We start from the raw sequence: 12,972 nt of genomic DNA on the forward strand, positions 1-12,972 counted from the left end.
ACGTCCCGTTATCACTGTCTCGTCATTCGGCGATCTATCCTCCCTTCGCCGTGGCCACTTCAGCACCACTGCGATCAATCGCGATTCGATGTGATCGAAACGTACGACTCATTTCATCGTCGCGCGACGCGGCTACAACAGGCAGGGCGACGTCGCGAGATGACGACGGTGATGACGACGACGACGGCGGCGACGGGGGCGGGCGTCGCGACGCCAACTCGAGACGACGTCGGGCACGACGAGGCACGAGAACGCGGTGCGACCGGCACCGGACATTAAAAGCGCGCGCGTCGCGAGTCAACGCGAGCGGCGGCGTCTCGCGCGGACAACTTCAGGCCGCCGGACCGCCGCTGTCAGCGAAATATCCTCCCGCGGTCGACGAGCCGCGACGTGCTGCAAGCCGGAGCAGATGGAGGCACGGAGGAAACGCCGAGAAGAAAGAAAGGATTGACCGAGAGGAGAGGGAGACGAGCGCGCGGAGAGACGACGGGACGGTGAATTCCAGTCGTCGAAAAGCGCTCGCGGTGTGGTCCGCAGTGGTCCGCCCGTTCCGCTCCGTTCCCCTCACTTATTCCCCCGTCCGGATTCACAGCCGATGCGACGCCGCGACACGACGCGATGTACGGATTATGCGGGGCGATTCTACGCGACTGCTCCTCCCGCGAGGATCCCAGGTAAGACTTCCGCCGTCTCAGGCGGATTCAGCAGGTCGATAAAACGCCGTGAAACGTATCGGTGACACGTCGTTGGGGACGCGTGCTGTCACTCGGACTCTTAACTTCTTGCGTTTCTTCCGTTCCCGCTTTAGTCGCGTTCGTCGCGCCGCTTATCGTGATTGTGCTCGTCGTGGAGACGGTGTGGACGGTTAAAACGCTGCGATCGCGCGGCTATCATACGTCGCTCTTTTGTAAATAATCACTGCACTCGCGCGCGTATATCTCGTGAGATCGCACAGACGCGTGGAAACGATGAAGAGAGGAGCAGGGAGGAAGAGAGAACGAGCGAACGAGAGAAAGAGAGAGACCGTGTGTGTATGTATGTGTACGTGCGTGCGTGATAGGCAGGGAGAGAGAGAGAGAGAGAGAGAGAAAGGGAGAGGCGAGACGGTGCACCGATTCTAACCACGAGAATATCTCGAATGAGAATGCACGTTCTTTTTTCTTACTCTTCTGGCGCTTCTCCCGCTCCTCCTCCCACTTCTCTTCCTCCACCACCTTCGCTTTCTCGGTCAAGACACCCGTCTTCGCACCGCAGGGGGGAAGAAAGAAAGGAAGAAGTGAGACGGAGGGAGAAAGAGAGAGGGAAAGAAAGAACAGAGAACACTACCGCAAAAAGTCGGGCATTAACGAGGAATGATCAGGTGTGTGACGGAAAAGGGACGCGAAAACGAAAGACGAGGGACAGATAGCGGTAGGCGGGTAGATAGAGAAAGAGAGAGAGAGAGAGAGAGAGAAAACGGGGAAAAAGCGAAAGAGTGCGAGAGACGGACGCGTCGCGTCAGGGCATAGCAGAGACGGAGAGACAGACAGTGCGGGCGAGGCAGAAACGTTCAGTGCGTTACTAGCAGCCTCGCGCCGAGCAGCAGCCGAGAGAAGCACCGGTAAAACACGCTTCCCTAACTAACACACACGGAGACAGATCGGGGACTGCTTTGGAGTTTACTATAGGATGGGACGGATGGTGATGGCGGCTACGTAGCCCTAGCAGCCACCGCCCCCATGTTTCTTCTCTCTTTCTCTCGAGCGTGCGCTCGACGGCGTCCCTCTCCCGTTTCGCCCTGCCATCGCCTAGCGTGGAGTCAAATCTCCCGCTCCGACTTCGAAATCGCTCTCCCCCGCTCCACCGGCATCCGACGATGGACACGCTGGAGCCCCTCTCTCTCTCCCTCCCGCGCGCTACCGCCCCCACTCCCGCGACTACCATCCGATGAAACCTCTCCCCTATATCCTCCTTCTCTTCCACCCACGGCAGTGCCGTCGCTGTCCTCCCCTCCTCGTTTTCTTGTGCCCTCACCCCTCGTCTCTACGCGCCCTCGTCCGTCCTGGGGCCGCGAGATGTTATCCTCGAGCGATTCGTGCGTGTGCTATGTATCCGTCTATCCGTGCCGTGCCGTCGCCATATCCCCTACCTGCGTCGCGCGTCCCGCCGGCGTGTGCGTCGGCCGCAATCAAGATCAGGACCGTAGCTCTCGCCGGGACGCGCCCTGCTCCAATTCACACCGGGAGGAGGACGATGCGCGAACAAGGTAATTATACTTTCTTCGTCCTTCCGACGCGGGTAGCGACACGTGTGCTTTCGGATGGATTTTGTGAGCGATTTCTCAAGTCAAAAGGACGTGTTTTCCTCGCCTCCTTTTCTTCAATATTAATCTCACTGTGTGTGTGTATAAAATAACGTGTGCGATAATTGGTCAGAGTTACAGTAAACATTTCTTTAAGACTTTGCTTAGGAAGTGTTAATATGTACCTGACATTAATATTTCTTTATTCTTGTGGTAATATTGTATCTTATGCTTCGCAATTTATTGTCCTTTCGCAATCGCTCTCAGAAGCGTAGATTAATGAGAAGCGATACCTTGCTGATGATCGTCGTAGGATCGAAATGACCGGGTCGAAGGAAGAGGGAGTAGATTTATATGTTTCCGTGGTAGTGGTATGTTCACGAATGTATCGACAAAGCGGCTCCTTATCGCGACGCGCTGGTTAACCGGAAACCACGGTATCTTTGGCTCAGCGGCACGCGGACGTTGTTGCTCCGTTCTTTATCTGACAAGTGGAAGGATGCGCGCGTAGTATGGAGATGCGTGTGGTATGGTCGTTTCCTTCAAAACGTTGATGGGCCTCCGTCGAGGGCCGGCCTAGCCGGAAGAAAATGGTGCGTCGTATCTCGAAAAGGAGGGAACTGAGCTAACCTGCGGGCTATCACGGGAAATGGTAATGGAACAGAAGCTGCTTTCTTCGTCATTCGACACGGCGATTTTTATCGCGAGTCGAATGCGCCTAACGTTCCCGATGTATTTTATTTTTTTCCGAGCCTCGTCCTGTACTGACGACATACTTGCTGCATTTCTCTCAGCTTTTGAAAATTACCGACGCGTTACTATATTTTTTACGGGCTAAAATTGGTAAGGCAGCCACGGGCGCTAGTCGCTTCGCTTACATTGCGCGGCATTTGAATTAAATTAAATTGTTGCCCTCCCTCGCGCGACTTCGCGGCGTATATACGTGCGATGCGTTGCAAAATGCAGAATCGATTTTTCCCAAATGCGTGCACAATGCGCATGGCACGTTCAACGAGGTTAAACGCGAAACGCTAATTAAACGCGGTGAGGACGACGGGGCAACGAGCGCGATAACGTTCGTACTCGCAGTTATCTGCGTTTAATTCCCTTGACTTTTCACCGCTGCGGAGTGCGCGATATGTTCGCGGTACGAACGGGGTTTTCCCTCAACGCCGTAATGTACAATGTGGAGATGTATTGGTCTCCGCGAAAATTCATGTAAAATTTTCTATTTATTTCCTTTTTACAAATATAGCTAGAGTATAAATATGGACGTTTTTTGTTTTATTTAGACACATCACGGTCAGTAAAATAAACTTTCTCTAAATAGTGTTTATATTTCGGCTCGGGTTATTCCGATTGTGGAAACGCGCGTGTAGATATACACAACGTAGATACACGATAAAATATTCACTGAAAATGATCCACTGAAATTTTGGTGTAACTTTAACGTGGGAAATATGTTAAAAAGTACACAAATATATGTTAAATTAACATATTCACCTTGTTAAAGTACATTAAAATTTTTGATTCATTATTAACACACAATTTTTTACCGTGTATAAATAATTTTAATATGATTTCGCTCAGTCGAATAATTTTCTTCCTTTATCTGTTCATTCTTTTTGCCATCTCAGGACTTTACATTAACGGTTTAATATGTGTGAAAAGTGGAGGATTCTTGATATTACAGAACGAGCGCTTTCGAGATCATTTCCGTGCCGTCTTATTTTTATCTCGCGACGTTGAAATATTCTCCTTGATGAAATATTCACAAGTTAAGACGTGCGTGGTTTTTTGCCCGGCGTGGACGAGGCTAGATCGGTATGTGTCACGAGCTTTCGTCGCACTCATCGTCCCGCATCAGCCGGCCAAGTTGACGTAGTTAATCAATTGGCGGACCGAGTGTTTCTTAGTCACGGGGTCTTCCAAATTCAGCGGTCGGAATCAATGTGGCGATCCCATTTCCTTCTTGACGCCTCTCTCTCTTTCTCTCTCTCTACTTCTCTCATCTTTCCACGAGCACGCCCGCTCCTCGTCGCGTACGCGTCATCACGAAGGCAGAGAGACCGGCGAAGTGGTGTAGCAGCACTGTCCGTTACTATTATTAGTGTGCAGCTGCCTGCGAATTACTGAATGAAAACGAAGGACCGCCTCGGAACAATGTCCGAGGGAAAGGAAGAAAGAAAAGAGAAGGAGAGAGAGAGAGAACGATAGAGTAAAGAAAGAGAGAGAGAGAGAGAGGTGCCTCCGTGCAGCACACAAGAGCGAACGATACCGTTAAACAACAGGCGTCGTCGGGCAATGATCGTAATCGGAGTCGAACTGCCATTGAGCGCGTAGACATGCTACAAATTAATCGGTCTTTGCTACGTAACTGAACTCTTTCTCGATGGATCCCTTTGCGACATATCAATTTGAAGAAAAGTAGCTTCGATTGTATGTAAAAGCGGGGAAAAATAATTGCACGCTTGCGGTCCCGAAGACACGTCTGAGACACACATCAACGTTCGCTCATAGATTCGCTTATTCCTTGTTTCGACCTTCGTCTTTCGAGCACATTGATGATGCACGCGCAGCTATTTACAATCGCCTTGTAAATTTCCATCTTGTCATCTTTTGATTCTTTCGCATATTGTATGTTTCACCTCTAACGCGTACATCGTGTTTTATTTCTTAACATTGTATCTCGCTTCGACACGCGCGTTATCGCGCGATTGCGCCGATCACCCGCGTCCGATTTGTAGTCGGGAGGGCATCGCTTCGGGGCGAGAGATGGTCTGCGGAAGATCAACGAAGAGAGCGCCGAGCCGTCGTGCTTGTCGGCGGTGGCGGCGGCAACGAACGAACGAACGAAAATGTATGACACTTCCTCCCGCGTTATATTTTTTGTGTCGGTATGTTAAACGAGAGGCGTCGAGAGGCAGCGATCGCGCGATACCGAACGGCAGCCAGAGAGAGGAAGCGAGAGAGAAAGAGCAGAAACGAGAGCGGAGCAGAGCGGAGAGCAAACCGCCTTCTATTCGGCCAGTACTGGCAATTAGAGCCAATAGCGCCGTGCTCCCTCTTTCCTCCCTCTTCCTCCCCGACTTGTCTCGTCTTTAATCACGCTGCTCTCGAGGTGTTGAATTTCTTGGTACGATGTTAATCTTCCCCTTTCTGTTAACGACGCCCGTCATCGTCGAGGCGTCTTGATGAGTAACGCCGACTGGTCGGCTCGACTTAAACGCGATTTAAACGCGATGCGATCGATAACGCTCTGTTAGAGAGAGGCCATCGTATAATATAAATTTACTCGCGCTAGTGTGTACCAGATGTGACCGAGATGTAGATAGATAGAAGAAAAAAAATATATATATATGTAGAGAGAAAGAGAGAGAGGAGAAAGTAGCGACGGTAAAAACTGTTTCCAAGGTCAAAATAATTTGGTTTCTACGTTTCAACTGGAAGCTAGTCAAAGCTACATCGTGCAATTCGGGTACTTCAGATTGCCCGATCATCGCGAATGATCCGAGTGTTTCGGGGGAGAGCTCGCAATTGGCTAGACCGCTGATACAAAAGAGAAGGAACAGTTAACCAGCATTAACATTGACTAACATTCGCACGCGATAAAGATAAGAAAGCTGAAAAAGTGACGGTTGAAAAATATAAGCGACAAGCTCGCGTGTATCGATGAGTGTTCTGATGACACGGCGATCAGTAGTGGTTCGTATCGCTATTATCGGCAGCTAGTATTAGTGCTATCGATAGCACTAATAGCTATCACGGCTATCAGCCCCACGACCGTGGGGATGCGCGTGGTTGATACGGTACTGTTTGATCTCCGGCGCGTCGTGGTCCAGACGCGACGCGGAGATCACCGAGCACGCTCGAAGCGCACCGAGCTCGGCGGGGAAAAATAGGAGCGGCGCGCGAAGTGGGAAGGATCTCCCCCCCTTCTCTCCCCCGGCACGGTAGCGCTCGGTATCGCACGTGGAGGGGAATTCCCCCTGGCCGGTGCCGCGGTGGCCACTCTGTCCCTTTTTGTTGCCGCCCATTAGGCGCCACCGCAGCGTGATTCGCAACTGTGTTTCTTTATCTTCGGCCGTAGCCGAGGCGAGTTCCTGCGTATTTCTTTTCCTCTCTTTAGATCGTTGTTCTCTGTCGCTCCTACAGTCTCATCCAACTTCCCCCTCTTATCGTCCGTCTACCTTCGTCTCCTTCCGTTGCTCGCGTCGATTCCGCGCGGCTCCTCTTTCCTCTTTCTCGCCCTCTCCGCTCGCTATCTCTCTCTCTATCTATCTGTCTCTCTAACGCGCGCGCTTTTCTTCACGAGATGAGACAATGATCGCGTGAATCAGCGACCATAGGTATGACAATCTCCCCGTGTTTGCACGAAAAGATAAATTGCTCTGCGATGCGCTTCGCGGTTTAAAGTCCTTGGAAAATACACTCCACCGCGGATACTTTGTACAGCTTTGTGTCTGCGCGCACAAAGTATCGCACGCGCGCCATTCCCTCCGATATCGCCGAGTTCCCCTTTGTGCCACCGATCCCTCGACTTTGTTCCTCCACCTTGCTCTCACTATTCCTTCTTTACAGCCTGGACGATCGCCTCGTGCGGCCGATAGTCGCCGGCGACGAAGAGAGATCAATGACTCGCGGAAAGAAATCCGAAGATTCGTGACGCCCTCTTCTCGCCCGAGCTTTCCTTGCGCAAGAGAATCTTCGACCGAGAAAACCCGGCTCCGGTGTCCTTCAGGCGGATGTAGAGTGGTCACGAGATTCATTCACCCCATGATTGTCTTTGAGCGTAGAAAAAACCCGAACAGCTTGAGATCATCCAGCTGGTTATCAAAGGATGACGTTATCAAGGTATAAATTCCTTATTGTTTCTATTAAAACTTATCATTTGTCCCTTGTTAAGTATAGTTAGTCACGGTAGATTATAAATTTGATTGATGAAGCGGACGCAGTTTTGCGTTCGTTTGGCTTTCTCTACTATTCTCGGGTTCCAATCCCTGCGTCTGTTCTCGCGTCGGTATGCCCGTAAAAAAAGGTGTGGGATTATCAGAAAAGATTCTTTGACCATCACTCAATAAACGCGATTCCTCGAAGAGAACCTTTATCGGTCCTGTATTCTTTTTTTGCGACTCAAATTTCAACGTATCTTGTGACTTTTAACCTTATCCGTTTCCCGTCACCTAGGCGGTAAACGTGAAGTTTCACGTTTGAAAATCTCTCGGAGGAAATGATTCTTCCAAAGAACTCGTGTGACCTGGTCGATGTGAAGCAGGCAACAGAAAGCTTAAGCCACACCAGCTAGGTGGACAAAAACCTGGCCTCTTCTTAACAACTGCACGCCGCCCGAACACGTGTGCTGCACTTGCGTCCCTCCTCTGATTCTCCTTCTCTTCTTCTCTTGTGCCATCAACGCGGTGTCCTTATTTGCCCTTCGCCGCTCAGCGTTTCTGACAGTTTCTGTATATAGTTTTTCCCATTTGGAGTTTTTTGTTTCTCCGAAAATGTTGGTTGTTTTAGTATCAGGTAGAACGTGTGACGCATTTCGAAATTAAATTAGAGGTATCAAATATAACTTCTTGCGTCTCAGTGTATCTGAAACAAGATATTCGACACAAAGTTATACTTGTAAATCGATATTGAAAAATTTGAGAATGTCAGAAACTGGAGATTCAGTGCCCTTCGATAAAAATCGAAGGATCAAGAGATGATACTTCATCAATAATACGAACAAGAGACAGTCGGGGCTTTCAGTGGTTCGATGATAAACGCTGGGGATCGCTGTTATTCATTGCTGTGGTTTTATCATACAAATAATATGGAACGCGTCAGGGAACACCGGGACACAGGTTTCCTGCGTATTTCCTTATCATCCAAAGGTTTAGATTACGCGCCACATTACTCATTACCGCGGAGTATGTGTGACTATAAAAATAAACGGCAGTCAAAGCCAATATCTCTCACTCCATGACGACACTCGGAAGACAAACAGAAATCTGAACTCGCATGCGCGTTTTCTCGATCGTAACAAATATTTGCCGCTTGACCCCGACAGGGGAGAGGGGTGAGCAGAGTAGGAGAGCAGAGAAAGAGATAGGAGTGCATTATATCTAATGGTTAACTTCGATCGTGTGTGGGCATAACCGACTGGACTTAGTCTGATATTTGCTTTCGTGTGATGTATATGTGCGTTATAAAGTCTGTCACACAAGAGAGAGTTGTTTGTATTAAACGCAAAATTATTATTTTGAGAAAACACGGATATAGGATCAAATATGAGAATGGCTCTAAGATATACAATTAAAATAATATCTTACATTGAAGGTCTATGAGAGCAACCGTGTGTTGGAAATCAGTGCGTATATTAATATATTTTGTTAACCAATCGGTGTATCAATCTTTTTCAACACTTGTAGAACTTAATCATCAGGGAAAAATGTATGTTAGCTAACTTTTAACACTTTTCTTTGACTTGTAGTTTAAGAAGAACAAAAAACACGCCAGAAATATCAATTGCATGTTTGTGCGTTTTGTCATTAACAAGGATAACACAGCGGGCGATAAACCAATTTTCGTTCTGTAAACCAATTTTCATCGCGCGATGAGAGAGCGATTTTAACTTCGGGTGAAATTATGGCGATACGCCGTTGTATACACGAATTCCCGGTGTTCTCGTTTGCGCTGTCTCTTTTTTCCTTTCGCCATCCTTGCGTGATGACGTTTCCTCCGAAAGACAGATAAACTCTCGACGACGCGAGATATCGCAGTCGCGTGATTTTTTGCTGTCAAAGGTAACGTTGTAACTGTTCGAGTATTGCTTCTGCGCTTGCTCAACGTACCTCGAAAATGCTGCTTATCGACGATAATGTTGGTCGAGCGCGACTCGGAAATAAATATACACTGGACATGTTTGAGGCTGGTGTCTGATTGTAGCCATACCGAATTACCACGTATAAATTTCCTCTTTGCGTTATACGGATTGAACTAAATTAGTTCCTTCATATACTATCTTTTCTGTCTCTCTTTTTCTCACACACACACACACACACATTTGTATTTAATAGAACAGATTAGCAAGATATATTGAAAGCTTCACGAAAAGGGCTATTGTAAGCTTATTCTACACACGGCGCGATTAGTATCTTCCACTTGAGTTTTGAATGATCTCTTGTATTTGATATATTTCGATCACACATGTAATCAAAATCCTAGCTATCTCCGCTTACAGTCAAATTTACTGTCTCTCTCTTCCTCTCATGTTTTTGTTTTCCTGTAAAAGATATATGTCTACAGTATTATTCTGATTGTCTACAGTATTATTCTGATTCATTTTCAGGTCAAATTTACAACGCGTTTCCATTTACGGCTACAGCAGTTCGAGCGAGAAGGTTCTTAATGGCGTTCGGTACTTTGTACGACCTTCGTCCTTAATACCGCTTTAAACAATAGCGCAGCTAATCAGGGTGCAGAGAAAGGTAGACCTGGATAAAAGATATGCCTAACCGTAAGGAACGACCCTCTGCCGAGAACATATACCTACGTGTACCGTGGATTTTGCGTACGGACCGGTACGGCACAGCAATATCTGCCATATGGCAACGGCCTGGGGCGGCATGGCTCACCGTTCCTCATCCCTTCAGTGAACTTTTGAGAACTTGACGAGGTACGTACGAATCGAAGTACCACGCATCCGTGGAACCTCCCCCATCACTCCCCGCCCGCCTGCTCACCCCTAGGAAAACGATTCTGCAAAAACGTGCCGGCACGAGATCGCGCACGTGAGTCATCGATATATCCGCCGAACGCGCTGTGCCACCGTCGTTCCCACGACGATGTTCTCTCTCTCTCTCTCTCTCTCTCTTTCTCTCTGTGGAAGAAACATTGACGTCTGGTACCCTTCCCTGTGGAGAACGAAGATTAACTTTGAGTCATTCGGGCGGAAAGGTCTCCATGTTATTCTGCTTGGAGCGTCACACGTGATGCTGTCCGGAGACGGTGGCGACTCTCGGAAGATAGGGTCTTTGGAAGTGTATCATCATCATGGTAAAATAATTTGAGATATATTGTTGGAATGATTTATTGACGCAATCCGTATCGGATACTTCGACAGACGTTACGCGGAAATGGCGAGTAAAATAAACAACGCCCGGCGCTATTCCCGATAACTCTATTTTCACTTTTCGCGAGAAATTTCCAAGTCGAAACGGAAGGAAAAAACCGGACGGTCGTAGGGGAGATAGTGAGTTTGTCTCGCGAAATTACGGGATTGACGTGTTACCGCGAGAAATTATGCAACGCCGGACGCGCGGGCCGTAATCCGGTTTGAATTAATTGAAAAGAGCCGCACGTGTACGCGGGCCGATAGCCATAAATCTGTCGTTCGGCGCGTACGAATCGTGGACGTAGGGCGTGTTTTATCGCGAGCGACAGGCATCGCGGGATAGGTCCTCCGTTAATACGTGACGAATCGCGGGCACGCGTATCGCGATAAATTTCGATTCCGCCGACGCTCGCGACGATTGTGCTCGCGCCTTGTTTGCGGAATGATCGCGATGAGTTTGCCATAATAACAAGTGCGTCATTGTAGGCAGCGGTTGTACAAACTCCGGGGTTGCGTCGAGTGATTCAATGATGAAGAGAAAGAATCTGCTTATACACACATACACACACACACGCGCGCGCGTCTGCGACGAAACTTTCTTTTTTCATTCATAAACGAGACGGCGAGAAAGCGCGCAAATAGGCGATATATTCTTACCTCTTTATCGAACTTTCAGCGGACTATATTTAAACAGAATGCGAGACAATATTAATAGCCTCGTTGATATGTACAGTTAAATTGACGAATGGCACGCCGTTCTAACTGAATTAATTACGATCCTGCGTCACCGTCATTAATTACGCGCTATTGGCGGATTTTCGTTTGCCGTATTAACGAGATCGGCGTAATTACGTCGAATCGACCTGACGACGGAGTGTCTCTTTCTCTCTCGTTCGGTGCCGGCGAACGCTCCGCAATTTCTGCGATGCGCGCCAGTGTCCTTTCTTCTGGTTTCAATCAACACCGAGGATTTATCGTGGCACGAGGGTACGATTCTAGCTGCGCGGCTCATCTGACATGTTCCAGATAACGAGACGCCAACACGCGCGCGTCGTAGAGAGATATGTACGAAGCGTTTGGACGCAAGAGTGAAGTCCGTGATTTTTTCAGGGGGTTGTATCTTCTATCAGGCTGCGTCCTGATCGTTCACTGCCAGTACTAAAAATCTATATTATACGTAACATAAATTTGACGCTTTCCACTTGATGACACAAGTCGACACGAGCATCGCCCTATCTTTTTGTTACTCATCGAGTATAGAACAAAGACAAAATAATACTTGCGTCGATTTCTGTCACTAAATGGGAAGCACCCACTATAGATTTTTAGTAGTGACAGTGAATTTCAGAACGCATCCTAAATCACCGCCTCCGAGAGAGAAAGTGGAAGAAAGAGACGGGGCGCCTGCTTTCTCTCCCTCTCTCTCTCTCGCTCTCCAGCGATCAAGAATCGGACATAAAGAGGCGCCTTAGAGAGTCTGTGAACGTTGTGAACTCGAAAAATTCCTCGGCGGCTCGGTTTATCGTTCCTAACGAGACACGCTATCATCGCGAATTTAATATCGCGGATAACCGCTCGCCCGCTCGCAGTAAACGGCCTTTGACCCGGGTACCCACACAGGTATATACGCCGGCGTTGTAAGAGGTGGAATTTAAAGGGATTCAGCGGTTATGCATTCTGGGAAGGTGTGCACTGCGAAATGCAGCCGCGGTGCCGATGGATATTGGATGTGGATGATGGGGTAGCCACGCCGGGGTACGCGCACGGAGCGGCTGTGGGGTAGCAAAGCTAAGCCAGTAATGCAATAACTTGAATAGAGGAGCACGCAGGCGGAAAGAACATAACCTACCCCTCCGAACCTCCCTTTCGCCGTCTCTCCTCTCTTTCTATCATTTCTCCCCCCCTCCCCCCTCTCTCGTTCTCTCTTCGAAGCACATGGGTACATACGAATCTGCGCACGTATAACTACTGGCACGGTGCACGAAACGTGGCTCGAGGGTGGCTGCGGGGGTCTTCGCGCTGACTGAGAAGGTACCCCCGCGTACAGTCGGTCACGTTAAAAGGCTTTTAGTACTCACTCGTTCGCCGTTATTGAATCCCGCGGAGTGGCGAGGGCTGACTAATAACTGAGGAATCGCACATCGATGCGTTGACTACCTAGGTGCATCATCGCCGTTTCAGCTCGCGAGATGATCGAGGCCGGGTCTCTCGCGGAGCAGGTTGGAGAGGATCGGGTGCTCATGCTGAAAACGACCAAACGCCGATCGTTACGGATGAGAGATAAGGACACGTGCATTACGTCAATATCGCGCTACGTTGTTATTGTCGGCCGGTTCGCAAAATCGTAATGACGCAATGGCTTCTCCGGGAACCGGCCACGGTAAGGTCGGAACGCTACGGCGGACCGCGGATTTGCCTCGCAGCCGACCGTGAGACCACTTTAGCGCTCGCTGAAATTCGACGTACGTTACGTCGCCGTATTACAAAGACTGGCTAATGAAACTTCGAATTAGTGACGCGATTGACTGTACCTGTACCGCAGGAGGGTGATCCCGAGTTAAACTCGGCGACTTGGACGGAGAGGGGGGGG

At 49.0% G+C, this 12,972-nt stretch overlaps 1 protein-coding gene across 8 annotated transcripts in view; it reads left to right on the plus strand.

Annotated features, from left to right (window-relative positions):
• The first annotated feature begins 61 nt into the window (after nt 1-61).
• LOC106750058 overlaps nt 62-12,972 on the plus strand; it is a 16,302-nt gene continuing 3,391 nt past the window's right edge. The window contains exons 1-3 of one of the 8 annotated variants that reach the window (XR_001374904.1): nt 62-674; nt 6,863-7,135; nt 9,618-9,944. Coding sequence is in view for 1 of the 8 variants with exons in the window: in XM_014630114.1 (XP_014485600.1) it covers nt 630-674 (45 nt within the window). In the remaining 7 variants the exon portion in view is untranslated. Of the gene's footprint in view, nt 675-2,156; nt 2,246-6,270; nt 6,631-6,862; nt 7,136-8,448; nt 8,637-9,617; nt 9,945-9,967; nt 10,325-12,972 lie in introns of those variants that run through there. The other 7 variants (XR_001374903.1, XR_001374905.1, XR_001374908.1 and 4 more) reach the window with 7 other exon arrangements.

This window comes from Dinoponera quadriceps, unplaced genomic scaffold (genome assembly GCF_001313825.1).
Source record: "Dinoponera quadriceps isolate SergipeBrazil2010 unplaced genomic scaffold, ASM131382v1 scaffold4444, whole genome shotgun sequence".
Lineage (NCBI taxonomy): Eukaryota > Metazoa > Arthropoda > Insecta > Hymenoptera > Formicidae > Dinoponera > Dinoponera quadriceps.